The 17,722-nt window shown below is 75.8% G+C and overlaps 2 protein-coding genes across 2 annotated transcripts in view; one reads left to right on the top strand and one right to left on the bottom strand.

Annotated features, from left to right (window-relative positions):
• RPUSD1 (RNA pseudouridine synthase domain containing 1) overlaps positions 1-17,722 on the bottom strand; it is a 177,125-nt gene that overhangs the window by 86,714 nt on the left and 72,689 nt on the right. The gene's annotated exons all lie outside the window — the stretch shown is intronic.
• The window catches only part of CACNA1H (calcium voltage-gated channel subunit alpha1 H), a 29,137-nt gene continuing 12,281 nt past the window's right edge, over positions 867-17,722 (top strand). The window contains 9 exon segments of the mRNA XM_037507828.1: positions 867-991; positions 993-1,127; positions 13,694-13,805; positions 13,874-14,007; positions 14,138-14,235; positions 15,019-15,178; positions 15,843-16,140; positions 16,220-16,312; positions 16,652-17,372. Of these exon segments, the coding sequence (XP_037363725.1) occupies positions 867-991; positions 993-1,127; positions 13,694-13,805; positions 13,874-14,007; positions 14,138-14,235; positions 15,019-15,178; positions 15,843-16,140; positions 16,220-16,312; positions 16,652-17,372 (1,876 nt within the window).

Here is a 17,722-nt window from a genome sequence, read left to right as displayed (position 1 = left end):
GCCGGTGGGGGTGGGGGCCTCGGCGGGGGGAGGGCGCCGCGCCGCGCCCCGCCCCCAGCGCCCCGCCCGCGCCCCCAGGCGCGCCCCGCACGGGGGGGGGGGGAGCGGGCCCGGCGCCGGCCGGCCTGGGGGCGGGGCGGGGCGCCCGGCGGCGGGGGGGCGCGGGGGGCGGGGCCGCCCGGCCCCCAGCCGCGTCCCCGCGGGGCCCCCCCGCCCGCCGCCCGCCGCGGGGACCCCGCCCCCGGCTCACTCCGAAGTTCCCTGCGCGGCGCGCGGACACGCTCCGGCTGCTCGGCCCCCCCGGCCCGCGCCCCCCGCGCCCCCCGCGCCCCCGCGCCCCCGCGCCCCCGCGCCCCCGCGCCCCCGCGCCCCCCGCGCCCCCGCGCCCCCGCGCCCGCGATCGCCTCCGCCTCCGGACGAGCCGCAGCCGCAGCCGTAGCCGGGAGGGCCGGGGGCGCGGGGGGCGCGGGGGGCGCGGGGGCGCGGGCCGGGGGCGCCCGCCGGGGCCGCGGGGACCCGCCGCCCGGGATGCCCGCGGGGCCGCCGCCGGCCGCCGCAGCGAGGTGAGGCCGCGAGGACGCGCCCCGCGCCGGGACCCCTCAACTTGAGCGGGGCCGGGCCCCCCGCCCCCCGCGCCGGCTGCCGCTGGGGGAGGGGCCGCCCTGCCCGCGCCGGAGGGAGGGGGGCGCGCGGGGGGCGCGGGCGGGGCGCGGGGGGCGCGGGGCGCGCGGGGGGCGCGGGCGGGGCGGGGCGGGGCGGGGCGGGGGGCGCGCGTGGCTCCCGAGCGAGACAAAGGCGGCCCCGGCCCCGGCCCGGCCCGGCCCCGCCCGTCACCGCCCGCCCCGCAGGTGCCGCCCGCCGCCGCCATGACCGAGGTTGCGCCGGCCGCCGCCGAGGTCCGCGTGTCCCTGGGCGCGGCGCCCCCCGGCCCGGCGGGCGTGGGCGCGCCGGGGGCAGAGGCGCGGCGGGGCGCGGGCCCGGGACCCCGCCCCCGAGAGCCCGGCGAGCGCGCGCGGCGCGGACGAGGCGCGGCCGGCCCCGTACCCCGCGCTGGCGGCCACCGTCTTCTTCTGCCTCGGGCAGACCACGCGGCCGCGCAGCTGGTGCCTGCGCCTCGTGTGCCACCCGTATCCTTCCGGCGCGGGCGGGGGGCCGGGCGAGGACCCGCGCGCCCCAGGCGCGGGGTGGGGCGCGGGGCCGCGCCCCCAGGAAGGTCCTCCGGCGACTCGGGAGCAGCGGCCGTCCCGGGCCCGGGGGTCCCGGTCCTGCGGGGCGGGGGCGGGGGCCGGCGGCCGCAGGCCTTGACAGGGAGGCCCGGGCCCCGTGCGCCCCTGGGGTCGCGCTCGGTTCTCCCGGGGCCTGTGGAGGCTCCGGCGCGGCCGGGAGGGCCGAGGAACTCAGGCGGGAGCGAAGTTTCCCACGAAGTCCCGCCTCGGCGCCCGCGGGGAGCCCCTGGGGAGCCCCTGGGCCTGCGAGCGAGATCCCGCGGGGCGCAGAGACCCCGCAGGCTGAGCCGGGCCGGGGTGACTCGAGTCTCGCACTGCTGCGGTGGGGGCCGGAGGCCGGTGGCCCCCAGGGCGGCCCCGCTCCCCCCTGGCCCGCCCGCCCCCTCTCTGGGAGGAAGGGCGGCCCCCTGTGCCCCCGGAGGGTGGGCTCGCCTGGCCGCTGCTACCCCGAGGGTGACCGGTGGGGCCGGCCTGCTGCCCGGCGGGGCCCCCTCCCCTGGCTCTCCCCACCGCAGAGCTGGCTGCCGGGGGTCGGGTCAGGCGGCTCCGTCCAGCCTCTGGACCGGCAGAGACAGCGTGTTCTGGACAGGCCCGGGGGCAGAGGCAGAGGCCCTGTCACCCGCCTGGGGAGCGGGGTGGACGGCGAGCAGGCCAGTGTGCCCCGCTGCGAGCCGAGGGCAGGCGCGGCCGGGAAGCGGGAGCGGTTCTCAGACAGCCCGGTGGGGTCGTGCCCCAAGCAGGGTGGCGGCCGGCGGGCGCTGGGCCACGCGGCGCGGGTGGGCATCCAGCTGCCCAGCGGGGGCCAGGCCTGGGGGTGGCCCCCGTGGGGTGGGGTGGCCGGTGGCGGGGCCTGGGCAGCGTCTGGGACTCAGTCAGCCGCGCCTGCGCTTTCTCTCCCCGACAGCCACAGGGGGCCGGGTTGGGGCGCCAGCCTGAGCAGGGGGGTGTGTGTCGGGGCGCAGGGGAGGAGACCGCATGGCCCGAGCCCCCACGGGGTCTGCAGTGGCGGAAGTGCGGCGCCCCCGGCCCCTTGCTGGGGACTCCTGCGGGAGAGTGGGGGTGTGGAGCACCCCCGCTCTTCCTGGGAGTGGAGGTCGGTGGGTTCTGGCTTCACGGAAACGCCTCTGACCTTGGGCCGCGTGGATGGCCGCTGGCCTCTGGCAGGGAGGTCCTGGGACGGGGTCCCCTCCTGTGGGTGGGTGGGCGAGCTCCGCGGGGGCGGCCCGTGGGGCTCAGAAGTTTTCAGATCTCGGAGTCCGAGAGTCGGGAGGGAAGCCTCCGGGCCACGCGGTGGGCGGGCAGTGGCCCCGCAGGGGTCCCCAACCTTGGCGGCTCCTTCTGGGCAGGTGCCCCCCGGAACCCCCTCGTCGCTCAGGGTGTGGGGGGCTGGTTTGCCGGGAGCAGCCCCTGTCCCTGGAGGTCAGCAGACCTGGCAGGCGTCCTGGCCCCCGGCGTCGGGGCGCAGTTGAGGGGGATCCCCAGCCCCCTGCCCAGCGGCCGGGGCCCGGGGCCGGCCTCGCCCTCGCTGGCTTGCTCTGCTCTGGAGCCGGGCGCTGGGCCGGCTCCCACACGGCCTATTTATAGCGGGCGGTGGGCGGCTGCGCCGTGCCGAGGCGGCGCTGCTCTGCCCGGGCTCCCGGGGCTCCGACTCGGTGCTGGGGGAGCGGCTGTGTCCCAGCACCCGCCGGGCGGCCCGAGGCGGGCGGCGGCAGGTCGCGGGCAGACGGGAGGCCGCTGTGGCTGGGCAGGCCCGTGAGGCGGGCTGGGGCGCGAGAGCCCCGGGGTGGCCCCGGCTGGGCACCAGCGGGCTCGGAGAAAGCAGAGGATGCCCCAAGATTATGCGCCGCCCAGGACAGCGCTGGGCCCCCGGGGGCACCCCTGGGCCTGCCACCCCACTGCAGCGCGGGGCTGCTGGCCGGCGCCTCCCGTCTATCTGGAAGAGGCAGCCCTGGCCTCCCGGGCCTGCCCGTCACCACATGCCCCCTGGGCCCTGCAGCTCCTCAGCCCCTGGATCAGGCACCCCCAGGCTGACCCCTGCGTCCCCAGCCCAGCGCGCTGGACTGTGCTGGAGGGCACCTCGGAGGGGCCCTCCTAAGCCTCACTGCCCGGCCGGCTCCTGGCCCTGTGCTCAGGGGGCCCGTGGGGACGCATCGTCCCTGGGACTGTCCCCACCCAGAGGACCGCGGGGCTCCTGTGGGGAGCCGGCGTGGAGGACACCCGCCCGGCTGTTCTGGCTGCCCGCGGGTGAGGCCCTGGGCATGCAGGGCTGGGCCGGCCGGGCCGGCCGGGCCGGGCTCTCCTCAGGGCGGGGTGTGAGCACAGCCGGGTGTGAGCTGGGGACGGGGGCCGCGTGGGGGGCGTCGTGGAGCAATGGAGCCGGCCAGTCGCTGGCCGCTACCCTGGTACCGTGGCCTTGGGGTTGAAGCCCGGGCTTGAGGCCCTGCTGGGCCGGGTAGGTGGGTGGACCTGCGTGTCGTCCTTTGGAGGAAGGACCACGGCCAGGGCTGGCCGGACGCCCTGTCCCTGATGGTTTCCTCTGACTGGCCCTGCTCCCATCCCTCATCCTCCGGAGCGCCCTCTGGGCACCCCCAGCCCCGGGGGTGGGGGGCAGTGGCACCCATCGAGCCTCCCGGTGGTCTGGCCTGTCAGGGAGCTGCTGCTGACTCTGCGTCCCTAGACGCAGCCCCCACATCTGCCACCCGGCTGCTCCCACAGGTCCTGCACGCAGCATGGGGACGTCCGGAGCCCCCCGCCTCCGCCCCAGGCTGCGGCTGCCACGGCACAAGGCTCACCCCTTGTGGGTGAGGTTCTGGGTGTGGAGCAATGTGGGGCGCGTCCTGCCAGGCAGCGCTCCCCGCGGCAGGCGGCCCTGGGGCCAGGCCTCCCGGCACCGCGTGAGGGTCGCAGCGCGTCTGGCTCCACGGGGCGGCGGCGCTGGCCCAGCCTCGCCCCGTGGCCTGCGCTGACTCTCCAGTGGCCTCTCGGGCGGCCCGGACGGGGCTGGGGGCGAGCGGGGCGGGAGGCGAGCTCAGGGCTCCAGCCGGTGGGCGCCGTCCCCGGAGCAGGATGCCTGCGGCGGGCACAGGTGGCGGGCGGGCCTCGGGTGGGCGTGGCTGGGCACCCGGGCAGACAGGCCTGCTGGGGGCGGGCAGGGGTGAGGGCCGGCGGCGGGCGGTGCGGGTCAGCAGGGTGGAGCCTGGCTGGCGAGCACCCGCTCCTCCGTGGCCTGCCCTGATCTGAGCGCCCCGACCGGGGCCCAGCCGCGTCCCGGGCAGCGCCCCTCCGGCCCAGTCACGACTCCGGCGCTCTGGTCATTCGGGGAGCAGGGCCAGCGGGGGGGCGCCCCGGAACTCCGGGCTCCGGAAACTTAGGCATGGCCCGGGGAGAAGCAGAACCCGAGCCCTGGGGGGCTGACAGGTGCCCCCCACCGGCACCTGTCCCGTCTGCCCGGCCGGTCTCGCTGGACGCCCCGAGGTCTTGTGCCCACCGCGCGGGGGTGTGGGGAGCTGCTGCTTCCTTGGGGTGGAGCTGGCGGGGGCGGGGGCGGGGGCGGACCCTGCTGCTGTCCCCTCCGGGCTGGCAGGGGCTGGCCCCGGGTCGTCAGATGGGGGGACGCTTCTGGCTCTGGCCCGACACCCCTCGCGCGCCCGGGCAGCAGACCCCCAGGGGCGGCTCCCCTCGGGATGCTGGCCGCAGGGGCCCTGGCCGCCCCACGCTCTCCCTTCCCGCCCGGTCTTTCTCCACCCCGGCCCACACCCGGCGGAGCTTGGGGTCTGCCTGGGAGGCCCCCAGGCCAGCTGCCCCGTCTCCCAGGCCGGCCTGACCCAGCGGCGGGGACGAGGGACTCCAGGTCGCCTGGGCTGGCGCCCGCGTCCCTGCCCCCGCGATGGCCCGTGCCTGGTCCTCCACTCCGCCGGCGGCGAGCAGGGCCTGCTGCCCGAGGCCGCGTCCTGGGGACTTCCCGGTCCCTCTGGGCCTTGGGCGGGCGGAGGGCGGCTGTCGCGCGGGGACGCCTGTGGGCACGCGGGCGGGGGCGGGGCCGGGCGCGGGGTCTGCCTCGCCTCTGGGCTCCCACGGGGTTGCGCTCCTCCGTGGTGTCCGGAGACCCCCGGCCCTCAGGGCCCCTTCCTGGTGGCCTTGCGTCGCGGCGGCGGGGGCGGGGGTAGGCGAGGGGGCCGGGCCGGGGCTGGACCGTGGGGGCGGCAGAACGTGCCTGTCTGAGGAGCTTTCTGGACGCCGTCGCTCACTGGGAACCCGGCTGGGCGGGGCTGGGCCGGCCGGGCCGGCTCCTTGACCCTCATTTTTGTTGATGCTCCAGAGCCTCGGGCAAGCCCGTGGGTGGTGGCCGCGAGCGCTGCCCTGGCCGCCCTCCCTGCGCGAGCCTGGCCGGTGCGCGGTGGGCTCCGAGGGTGGCGTTCGGCCCTGGGGGCTCAGGGGCTGGGTGGGGCCCAGGGCACCCTGCGTTCTGCCGGTGCCCGCCCCTGCTCACCCTGCCTGGCCCTGGCTGGCCTGTGGCGAGCTGGCCATGGGCTGGGGCAGCCAGTGGGGCCCCGTGGATGGGTCACTCCTGCTGGGACCTCCGTCGGGCGTCCAGCCATTGGCACCGGGGTCTCCTGGGCTCTGAGTTCCTGTGCCAGTGACTGGCCCGGCGGCGGGGCGGGGGGGCAGCAGGCTGGACTCCACATTCTGCCCCACAGGTCTGAGGCCGTCAGGGCTGAGGTTCTGGAATCTTCTGCGCCTGCAGGAGACGCCATGTGCCTTGTGTGGGCCCCAGGCCTGCGCCCTGCGGGGGCCTCTGTGCCCACAGTCAGCTCTGCGTGGGGTGCCCTGGGCCGGGGGCTCCTGGCCGCCCCCGCCCCACTGGCCTCTGCAGGGCGAGCGCGCGGCGCGTGGTGGGGGGCGGTGGTGGAGCGCGTGGCGCGTGGTGGGGGGCGGCTGCCGCCATCCATCCCCTGGAGGCGCTCGACACCCACGCGCGGAATAAAAAAATTATTAATGAGCTTGGCGCGGTTGCCATGGGAACCCGTTGCTAATGAATCTCTGGGGTTTCCTCTTACCTTGGCGAGAGGCAGACGCACCGGCCGGTTGCCCAGCAACGCGTCCCTAATCCCCAGCCGCGGGTGAGGCCGGGCTGGGGTTACATAAAGCTGGATTAGCGCCCCGCTGTTCACCCCTGCGCCTCACCCCCACCCGTGTCCTCCCCCACCCCTCACCCCCGGCCGGCGGGCTGGGGGGCTCCGAGTGGGCGCCAGGGTCGGCCCCGCAGCCAGGGTGGAGGTGTGCGGGGCTGGCTCGGTCCAGGGCTGCTCCAGGCGGGCGGGCGGGTGCGGCTCAGGGAGGCAGGGGCGCCATCCCGGGACCTATCTGGTGGCGGGAGCAGGGGTTCTGGCACCCCCCAGAAGCCCCCCACCCTCCTCAGGAGCCCCACTCAGGCCAGGGGTGGGGTCCTCCGCGCCGCGCCCTCGTCTGGCTGGGCCCGGCTCTCAGGTCAGGGCGCTGGGGTACGCTGCGCCTCCCGCGCCGGGCCGCCGGGGCTCTGGGAAGAGGAGGGGTCTCTGGGGGACACCCAGGGTCAGCACACCTGCTCCACGGCCCTGGCCGGGGGGAGCCCGAGGGGGCTGGGAGGGGAGTGGGGCTCGGTCCCTCGCAGGCACGCGCCCCAGGGTGGGGGCAGGGAGCGGAGCAGACACCCCAGGCCCCGGGACGGTCCCTCCCTGGCGGGTTCAGTGGTCAGAAGCCACGGGGGGGGGGTTCGGGGGGGTCGGGGCAGGGGTGGGCAGCGCCCTCTGTGTCTGGGCCTCGGCCGGCCGCGTCCTGCACTCCCGCCGCAGGCTGGCCGGGCGGAGCGGGCGGCCTGGGCCCTGGGGCTGGGCCTGAAGTGCTGGGACGGGAGCCCCAGACTGGGCCTGAGGGAGCCCCGCGCCCCCTCCCGGGCAGGGCCCCCAGCGCCATCTGTGCCCGCTCCCCGCCGCCCCTCGGGGCAGGGCCCCCGGGGGTGGGGGTGGGGGGCCAGGGCGCGGCCCGCGGGGTCACACCGGGGCGGCCGTGACGGGGCGGCGGGGCGGGGCGTCTCCGGCGTGTGTGAAATATGGCCCCGCGGCTGGCGGGAGCGGAGGATGTTTTAATTCCTAATTTAGACTGTTTATCTGCAGGCGCGGCAGGCCCCGCGGTGACCCCCCGCCGCCCCGCCTCCCGCGCCCCGCGGACACCGGGGAGGGGGTCCCCGCAGGACCTGGGGTCCAGGGCTCTGGGCTGGGCTGGCGACCGGCCGGCCCCCCTGAAGGCCCGGGGGGGGGGGGCCGGGGACCGCCTTGGCGCTGGTCCCTTGGCGCCCCTCCTGCCAGCGCCGGCCCCCCCGCGGCTGTGCCTCCGGCCCCGCCTGCCCGCCCTCCCGGGCCCGCCCTGTTGGGGCCCCCACGGCCCGGGGCCGTGCCTCACGGGCTGGGAGCTGCCTTTGGGGCACGGCGGCCTGACCTGCCCTCGAGGGCCCCTGTGGCTGTCGGGGCCCCACCCGCCCCCGGCCCGCTGCCCTCCTCCCTGCTCCGGGCGGCTCCTCCCGGGTTCTCGGGACCCTGCTCACCCCGGGTTAACGGGGCCAGCCGGGCACGGTTCGACATGAGAGGGCGCGGCGCCGGGCGCAGACCCCCACTTGGCGGCGCCCGGAACAAGCTGCCCGGGGCCCGCAGGCCACGGAGGCCGCCCATTCAGACCCAGGCTGGTGCCCGCAGCGGTTGGGGCGGGGGCCCTGGCAGAAGCCAGCCGCCTCCTGGGGGTCGCCGGTGACCGGCCGTGGCCTCCACCGCCCCCTGCCCGCGAGAAGTGGTGGGCCTGGCAGCCCTGGTGGGCACCAGGTTTTGCTGGCAGCCCTGGGCCCTGCGACCACCACCGGGGTCCTCCTGGAGCCCGTCCTTGGTGGGACTGCACCCAAAAGCCACATGACTTTGAGGACCGGGGGGCGGTGGTCCAGGGTGGAGCTGGGCTCGAGGGGCATTTTCGGTGACGTGGACAAGCTGGGGAGGACGGGGCTCCTGTGGACAGGCTGGGTGGACGCCCGCGCAGGGGGACGGAGGGCCCTCCGCGCCCAGAAACTCCTTGCTGCCGGTCCCCCGGGTCCGCCCAGCGCGAGGGGCAGTCACGGGTTGATCGGGGGGCATCTGGCTGGATGCACCCCACCCTCCTGACCCGCTTAGCTGGGCTTGGGGGCGACCCGGGGCAGGCCTGTGCGCACAGTGGCAGACCCTCGGCGAGGCCTGCATGGGCACCCGGTGCCCCAGCCTGACCGCTGGCCACAGAGGCCGCTTGCTGCAGGGCCACGTGCCCCGTGGCCGTCCCTGCCAGCTGGCACCGCTGCTGCTTGTGAGCGAGGCTGAGCGCGCGGTAGGTCAGCAAGGGAGGCAGGAGCTGCAGGCCCAGCCTGACTCAGGGGAGGGGCCCTGGGGTCTTGAGGGGGGCGGCTGTGGCCTGGAGCAGGGCTGCAGCTCCTCCTGTGTCCCAGGCTGCTACTGGGGGCACTTGCGGCCTGTCCCCAGCATGCCGGGCCAGGGCGGGGCCCCAGCCTCTGTCCACACCTCCGAGGGCCACTGGCCCTGAACTTCGGGCAGGATCCCGGGGGCAGTGGCGGTGTGGAGTCGGGTGGGCGCTGGGCCTGGCGCGGGCAGCGTCTCTTTGCAGGCAGTGTGGGGAGTCCTCCAGCCGTCACCGCTGTCAGTACGGGGAGTGGGGTGCCCCGCCCAGCTGCCATGGCCACAGGGCCCTCAGGGTTGGGCTGGGCTCCCTTTGAGGAGTCCCTGGGGCGGCCCGGCCTTCCCAGAGGGGCTGGAGCCTGCAGTGGGGGCCCCCAAGATCTTGAAAGAGGTGCTTGGGGGAGACAGAAGGCCCCCCAGGCCTCCGGCGTGCTGAGACTGGGAGCGCAGCCTCTGCCTGTCCGCCAGGAAGTGGGAGCGGCAGGTCCCAAGGCCTCGGCCTGGAGCAGTGAGGCCAGCTGGGGCCAGGAGGGCAGCCCCTGCTCCAGCTCTCATGCCCTTAGCTGCCTGGCACCAGGCGAGGGGCGGCCAGCTGCCCTTGCCCCCTCCCAGGCCTGTGCCTGCTGGGCCCCTGCCCCCTCCCCTCGCCCAGCCCTGGCTCCCCCCCGTGCCCTCCGGCCACCCACGGCTGAATCTGCAGGGGCCGCCTGCCGCTGGGGTGCGAGGGGGGTGCCAAGGTCCCGATGCCCTGCCGCCAGGGGCTGCATCCACGCCAGCCAGCACCCCGGGGCGTGCACCCCATGATTGGGGCGGTGCCGGCCTGGGCAGGTGGGAACAGTGAATGGGGCCGGGCGTGGCGCACGGACCTCAGCCTCACGGCCAGGGCCGCCCTGTCCCCCACCCCGAAGGCTGCGCTGTGGACCCTCCCTGGGTGTGGGCAGGGCGGGCAGGGGCCGGGCCCGGGGTGGGGGGCGGCTGCGGGGACAATGAGGGGAGCTCTGGCCTGCCTCCTGCGTGCACACCCTGTTGGCGCCCTGGGGGCGGGGAGGGCGCGGGGCGGGCAGCGTGTGTGCGGCCGGAAGTGTCCCAGCCCGCCCTTGTCAGGCGGCGCCCCGGTCCTGTGAGCTCGCAGACGCAGCTGCTGTGGATCCTGCTGCCCAGGACGCAGGCCCTCCAGCCACTGGGAGCCGGGTGCACCCTGGGGGCCGTGAGGCCCTGCCCCCTCGCTGCCGCCCCGCCCTCGCCAGGGCATCTTCCGGGAGGCCCCGCGGGACAGCCCTGCCCGCCCACCAGTGCCTGCTCCCCGCTGGAGCCGCTGCCAGGCGTGGCCTGTGCACAGCCTGGGGTCCTGCCACCACCCCACCGCCCCACCCCGGCTGGCTGGGCAGCCCGCTTTGCGTTCCCATGGAAAGCCTGTCCGACCCGGGCTGGTCCAGGCCTGGGCAGCTGTGCAGCGGCCAGGCAGCTATTTCTGGCCCCGAGAATTCCTGCCAGAGCCGGCCGGCCCCTCGGTGGCCGGTCATCTTCCCAAGGGCCCCTCCTGGCTCTGTGCCCCCCGCCCACGCCTTTCCCTTCCAGGGTCTGGGGGTGTGCCCAGTGCTCATGGGGGGCAGGGCTGGCGGGGCAGGGGCTGTCCCTCCACCTCCGCGTCCCAGAGCAAGGCCAGCCGAGGGCCGCTCCTCGGAGCATGGGTGTCACTACCCCCCGCGGGAAGCATGTGGGGGCGCCACTCTCCTGTGTCCCTGCCTCTGGCGCTTGCGCACGCCGCCACCAAGTGGCGGGCAGGGTGTCACCTGTAGCCGGGCCCCCTGCAGACGCAGTGACGGGGACCTGGGGAGCTTCTACCTGGTGCCTGGAACGCCCCATCAGGCTCTTCCCTGGAGGCTGAGCAGGTGTCAGCTCTCCCGGTGAGACTCTGCTGACACCAGATAACTGCACCTCAGGGGTGTGGCTGACGCGGACCTCCAGAGCCCTGCCTCCGCGGCCGGCTGGGCCGAGTCCCCCAGCTGTGAGCTCGCGGTGCAGGGGTGCAGCACAGGCCTGGGGACGCTCCTGGTGGCCACGCCCCTCTCATCGCCAGGACAGTGCTTGGCTGGGAAGGAGAGGAACAGCTGTGTTGCCGAGGGCTTGCCCTTGCCGGGCAGGGCGATCGCACACCCCATGAGGTAGGCCTGGGGCCGCCGCGCACGCTGGTGCTAGGGGGAGCCCGCTCCCCGCAGAGGCCCCAGCCAGCAGCTGAGCAGTCACAGAGCTGCCAGGACCCTGTGCCGCGGCCGGTCACCCCGCGCCCACCCCTCAGGCCACCGGCCGCGCCTCCTCTTCCCGAGCCCCTGAAGGATGGGGTGGGTGGCCCCTAGAGGGCATGGCCGGTTCACACCCCTGCCAAGCTCCTCCACCCTGGGGGTCTTGTCTGCACAGCTGGGTCCAGGGGAGGAGCTGGCCCTTCCAGGGCGAGGCCGTGGGGCTGTGGTTTGGGCCAGGGGGCTTGGATTTGGGCCAGCGGGGTGGGGGAGGCCTTGGGGGTGCACAGTCAGCTGGGGCCGAGCCTGGGTGGGGGGTCCTTGGGAAAGAGGTGGAGGCAGGAACCTGGGGTGGGACCCTTGCTTAGGCTCACAGCCCGCGCAGACTCCAGGGCCGGGCTGGGCTCCTCCCTGAACTCTGCAGGCCACGCTTGTGGCCCGGAATCTCCCCGCGCAAGGATGGATGGGGTGGGGAGGTCCTGGGACCCGCACCCACCTCCAGTCCCCCGCAGTGGGTTGTGTGCTGGGAGGACCGGGCGGGGGGTGTAGCCACGGTGGAGGGTCTATCACTGGGCAGTGCCAGGAAGCCCCCAGACAGGGAGGGGTGAGGACCGAGGGGCAGGCACAGCTGGCTTCAGCCAAGGCCTTGCAGGAGGGGGTCTGGGGAGCCTTCCAGGGCGAGGTTGCTGTGGTGGACGCACGGGCCATGGGGCAGGTGCCCGTAGCCTTGACCAGCCACTTCTCCGCGGCCTCTGTGAGGTCCTGCCACGGCGGTTCCGTCTGCAGTGGGTGAAAATCGCCACGGACGCGTCTCGGCGGGGGCTCAGGGGGCTCTAGTGGTGGAGGCGGCTGCTGTGGGGAGGGCGCAGGCACTGGGGTGTCTGCAGTGGGCCTGAGCCTCCTGCCCTGAACCCCCTCATGCGGCCCACCCGGGCAAGGAGGACACCACGGCAAGCTGCCTGGGGCCGGGGACGGAGTGTGGGGGCCGCCAGCCCTGGAGCCCGGCGCCATGGGGGAGCCCAGGGCTGCCTGGTGGAGTCGGCTGCGCAATGGGCCTGGGGCGCGTGGGGATTCTGCCCCCGCAGGGCCGGTTGGGCCTGCCATGTGCCACCTGGCTCCTGAGTGCATCCTCGCCCAGCAGCTGCCCCCCGGGTCACCCCCGACCTCCTGCCAGGGAGGGGGTTGAACTCGCAGGTCTGATGGGCGGAGGCCACTTCAGCACCGCGGACAGTGGCCAGAGCACCGGCTGCTCTGCCCTCGCCTCCTGGGGTCCCAGGGCAGGGGTTGGCGTTGGGCGTGTATCTGGGGTGCGTGGAGCCCTGGGTGAGAGGTCGGCCCCCATCCCATGGGGCTGGCACGAGAGCCTCCGGGCTGGGCCCCACTCCGTGCTGCAGGGCTGCGGGCAGGGGGCTGGGCCCGCAGGCTGCCGCGCCGCACCTGTGGAGATGGCGGCACCTGGCCAGGAGGACGTGGTGGTTTGGGGTGGCACCCACAGGGCAGGCTCAGAGCTGAGGGGCCCTGGACGGGGGGCCCTGCCCCTTGCCAGAGATGGGACTGGGGCTGCCTTCTCGCGCGTCGGGGCCCGCTGGCGGCCGGGCCGGGCCTGGGAGGAGCGCGCCGCAGGTCCTGCAGGGAGTCATCAGCGGAGCCGGGGCCCACGCCCCCCGCAGCCCCTGCCCTGGCCGCGCGGAGTTGGAACTTGGGTCAAGACCTACAGGATTTTTAATGAAAACGCAGGAAGCCCTTGTGTGCTCAGCCTGCGGCCCCTCCGCCTGCCGCGGCTCGCCCCACCCTCGTCGCAGCGCCCTCGGCTCCGGGCGGCCCCTGTGCGGCCCGGGGCCAGCGCCGCCTTGGGGGGGGGGGCGTGCGGTGGGGCCCAGCGGCCCAGGAATCGCGCCCCGGGCGGAGGGGGGCACAGCAGCGTCGCCCAGGCCCGGTGGGGGCCGGACCCCCTGCCTCTGCAGACCCGCTGGCTCTTCCCGGATGCCCCGGCCTCCCAGGACAGGCGGCGGTGGGTCCCCCCCAGAGGGGTCCTGAGCTGGCTGCACCCCCGCCTCCTGGGCGCTCGCCCCTGGGGTGCCGGCCTGCGCGGGGGCGGGTCTCCAGGTGTCCTGGGAACGCCCACAGGGCGCACCCTCACGGGGACACCCCGGAGCAGATGCGCAGCGGGCTCCGGGCCCCAGGCGCCCGGCAGTGGGGGGCCCTCGGCCCCAGGTGGGGCGCAGCGCCTCCTGCTGCCCTGCAGCGGCGGGCGTGGGCTGGATGCTTTCCTGCCGCCTGGAGGTGTCTCTGGACACAGCCCCCCACGGCAGGCCGCCCCGTGCCCGCGGCCGCCGACCCATCCGCCCGCCTGCCCCTCACTGTCGGGGTGCACAGCGGGGCTGCGGGGCGGCTGCGGTCGGGAAGCACGCGTCACCTCTCGGTCCGGTTGCGTGGTCGGAGCCCCTGTATGCTGCACCCGTGGGGTGCGTGCAGGGGCCCGTCGTTCCGTGGGTGCCTGCGCCCTGGGAGTCGCGCCGGGACGGGCCCTGGAGAGCCTGGCAGAGGGGGGCAGCAGGCAGGGCGGACCCCAGGGTCCTGCGGGGGTGAGGGGCGCCGCGGCTGGCACCACGTGCAGGGGCTCCCCTGGGGGCTCTGTCTGTCAGCGCCCAGCTGCGGGGGTCAGGGGAGGTAGCGGTCTCAGCCCAGGGCCGTGGTCGGGAGCCCCGTCCCCCGCCCCACGTGACTCTCCAGCCCCCCGAGACAGCCCTTAACTGCGCCGCAGCTGGTTCGAGCACGTCAGCATGCTGGTCATCATGCTCAACTGCGTGACCCTCGGCATGTTCCGGCCCTGCGAGGACGTGGAGTGCCGCTCTGAGCGCTGCAGCATCCTGGAGGTGGGGCTGGGGCGCGCGGGGTGGGGGGGGGCCGGGCGGGGTGCCCAGGCTTACCCGCTCCCCCACAGGCCTTCGACGACTTCATCTTCGCCTTCTTCGCCGTGGAGATGGTCATCAAGATGGTGGCTCTGGGGCTGTTCGGCCGGAAGTGCTACCTGGGCGACACCTGGAACCGGCTGGACTTCTTCATCGTCATGGCGGGGTGTGGCCGCGGCCCGGCCCGGGGTGGGGGCGGTGGCGGGTGGGTGCAGAGCGGGGCTGGAGTCCAGAGCCCCCTGGGTCCGTGAGTGCTGGGGGCCTGTGCGGTGACCAGCGTTGTGCTGCCCCCCCAGCATGATGGAGTACTCGCTGGACGGACACAACGTCAGCCTCTCGGCCATCAGGACCGTGCGCGTGCTGCGGCCGCTCCGCGCCATCAACCGTGTGCCCAGTAAGTGGCCAGCCCCGGATGGGCTGCCGAGGCTGCAGACTGCTTTCTGGACACGGGACGGGCGGCCAGGCTGCCCGCATGGCTGCTGGGCCACTAGCCTCTCTCTGCAGACCCTTGGGGACCTGCTGGGCCCAGGACGCCCTCCCTGGGCCGGTTGGGGTGTGACCAGCAGTTGGCCATGCAGGGTCCTGATTCCCCAGTGTCATTGAGGGGCCCCTGTGCACTGAGCCCCCGCTTCCTGGCCGGATGAGCCCAGTATTTGGGGCAGCAATGCCCTGCTGGCCTCGGCACACAGACCGGCGAGCAGTCGCACCCTGGGGTCACAGGCCCACCTCGGGGGCCACCCCTCCATCAACGGGCGTGGGGCGGGGTGATGCGGGGTGACCCGGGGCCGTTCCTCGTGGGTCCACGGCCCCAGACGGTGCGTCCGCTCCGCAGGGCTGTCGCGGCCTGCTCTGGCCCCTGGGTCATCCGTGACCTTTGCGGCAGCGACGACTGTCCGACTGTCTCCCCGCGGGGTGCCTCTGCTGGACCCCGGGCGGCCCTCCCCGGCCGGAGCCCCGTCGCAGCCTTACCTGGCCGGTGCCCCTTGGCGGGAGAGGGGTCGCATCCTCCTGAACGTTAAGGGGGGGCAGGGCCGGGGTGCGCGGCCCCGCCGACCGGCCCGGCTCGCAGGCGTGTACCCGCCACGCCCCACGAGGGAGCGGCGGGAGGGAACCGCGGCGGAGCCCGTGGCCGTGCTGGGGGGGGCGCCCCTGTGCCGACGAGCGCCTGCCGCCGCAGGCATGCGCATCCTGGTCACGCTGCTGCTGGACACGCTGCCCATGCTGGGGAACGTCCTCCTGCTGTGCTTCTTCGTTTTCTTCATCTTCGGCATCGTGGGCGTCCAGCTCTGGGCGGGCCTGCTGCGCAACCGCTGCTTCCTGGACAGCACCTTCGCCAGGTGAGCGCCGCGCCCCGCCCCGCCCCGCCCCGCCCCGCCCCGCCCCTGGCGACGGCCCTTCCGGATAGATGCCGCTCCCCACAGGCCCTGCCCTCTGGGCCCGGCAGGCCACGCCCCTCCATGGCCCCGCCCCTCGCGACGGGCCCCGCCCTTCCCGGGCCCCGCCCCTCGCGACGGGCCCTTCCCGATAGATGCCGCTCCCCACAGACCCCGCCCTCTGGGCCCGGCAGGCCCCGCCCCTCCATGGCCCCGCCCCTCGCGACGGGCCCTTCCCGGTAGATGCCGCTCCCCACAGGCCCCGCCCCTCGCGACGGGCCCCGCCCTTCCCCGGGCCCCGCCCCTCGCGACGGGCCCTTCCCGATAGATGCCGCTCCCCACAGACCCCGCCCTCTGGGCCCGGCAGGCCCCGCCCCTCCATGGCCCCGCCCCTCGCGACGGGCCCTTCCCGGTAGATGCCGCTCCCCACAGGCCCCGCCCTCTGGGCCCGGCAGGCCCCGCCCCTCCATGGCCCCGCCCCTCGCGACGGGCCCCGCCCTTCCCCGGGCCCCGCCCCTCGCGACGGGCCTTTCCCGGTAGATGCCGCTCCCACCGACCCCGCCCCCTTAGGCCCCGCCCCGCCCCCGGGCCCCGCCCCGCGCCCACCTGGCCGCCTGCCCGCCCGCAGGAACGGCAACCTGAGCTTCCTGCGGCCGTACTACCAGCCCGACGAGGGCGAGGAGCACCCGTTCATCTGCTCGGCGCGCCGCGACAACGGCATGCGGCGCTGCTCGCACATCCCCAGCCGGCGCGAGCTGCGCGTGGAGTGCACGCTGGGCTGGGAGGCCTTCGCGCGGCCGGCCGCCGCCAACGCCTGCGTCAACTGGAACCAGTACTACCGCGAGTGCCGCTCGGGCGCCGCCAACCCGCACGGCGGCGCCATCAACTTCGACAACATCGGCTACGCCTGGATCGCCATCTTCCAGGTGCGCGCGGGCGCGGGGCGCGGGGCGGGGGCGCGGGGCCCGCCGCCCCCCCGCCGTGTCCAGCCGCCTGCCCCCGCAGGTGATCACGCTGGAGGGCTGGGTGGACATCATGTACTACGTCATGGACGCGCACTCCTTCTACAACTTCATCTACTTCATCCTGCTCATCATCGTGAGTGCGGAGCTGCCCGCGCTGCCGCCGGCCTGGCGGGCCCCGGCGGGGGGGGGGGGGGGGGCGGGGGGACGGCGCGCCCCCGGGAGCCCCGGGCTGTCCGGGCGACGTCAGGGCCCCTCCTGGCCGCCGGCCCCCACGGTGAGCGTGCCCGGGCGGGCCCTTGTGGCTCCCGGTGCGGGGCGGGCCGGGGGACACTGAGCCAGACAGGGCTCCCCGGGGCCTGGGAGGACGGTGGCACCTGCTTCCGCCCCCCCACCTGTGGGGGCCGGGGCACGGAGGGTCGGGTCTGGAGGGGGCATGGGGCGGGCCTGAGCGCCTGCCCCGCCCCGCCCACAGGTGGGCTCCTTCTTCATGATCAACCTGTGCCTGGTGGTGATCGCCACGCAGTTCTCGGAGACCAAGCAGCGGGAGAACCAGCTGATGCGGGAGCAGCGCGCCCGCTATCTGTCCAGTGACAGCACGCTGGCCAGCTTCTCAGAGCCGGGCAGCTGCTACGAGGAGCTCCTCAAGTACGTGGGCCACGTGTGCCGCAAGGCCCAGCGCCGCGGCCTGCGCCTCTACGCCCGCTGGCAGGGCCGCTGGCGCCAGAAGGTGGAGCCGGGCAGCGGGCCGCAGGGCCAGGGCGCTGGGCGGCGCACGGCCTCCGTGCACCATCTGGTCTATCATCACCACCACCACCACCACCACCACTACCACTTCAGCCCCGGCACGCCCGGCGCCACCCGCGACTCCCGGCTGGTGCGGGCCGGCGTGCCACCCTCCCCGCCCTCGCCAGGCCCCGGGCCGCCGGACGCCGAGTCCGTGCACAGCGTGTACCACGCCGACTGCCATGTGGAGGGGCCGCAGGAAAGGGCCCGGGCCGCGCGCGCTGCCGCCAGCCTCAAGGTGGCCGCAGGCCTGGGTGCCATGAACTACCCCACCATCCTGCCCTCAGGGGCGGGCAGCAGCAAGGCTGGCCCCGGGCCCCAGGGCAGGCGGCCCCACGGAGGCCACAGTCCCCTGAGCCTGGGCGGCCCCGACCCTTACGAGAAGATCCAGCACCTGGTCGGGGAGCACGGTGAGGACCCTGACGGGGCCGGTGGGGGTTCGGGGGCGCTCTGGAGAGCTGGCCCACATGACCCGGGGCCCAATGCCCTCACCACCCTGGCCTCCCATGCACCTCAGAGTGGGCACTTCTCGGTTCTGATTAGGAGACGGGAGGCCCCCCCCCATCCATCCTTCCCCAAGACAGGGCAGCCTGGGCCATGGGGCTAGGGCGCTCCAGAAAGAAGCCCCAGTGGTGAGGAGGGCTCTGCCCGAGGCCATGGTCAGGGCAGGTCTGCAGAGGGGCCAACCCCCTTCCCGGCTGTGGAGACAGGCTGGGGCGGGCAGGGGACATCTGGGTGTCCGCACAGTGACGTCCATCTC

This window comes from Talpa occidentalis, unplaced genomic scaffold (assembly GCF_014898055.3).
Source record: "Talpa occidentalis isolate TD23 unplaced genomic scaffold, MPIMG_talOcc4v2.1 talOcc4.12, whole genome shotgun sequence".
In the NCBI taxonomy this organism is placed as follows: Eukaryota; Metazoa; Chordata; class Mammalia; order Eulipotyphla; family Talpidae; genus Talpa; species Talpa occidentalis.
Note: the sequence above shows the minus strand (reverse complement) of the source record. Positions and strands in the feature narration are given on the sequence as shown.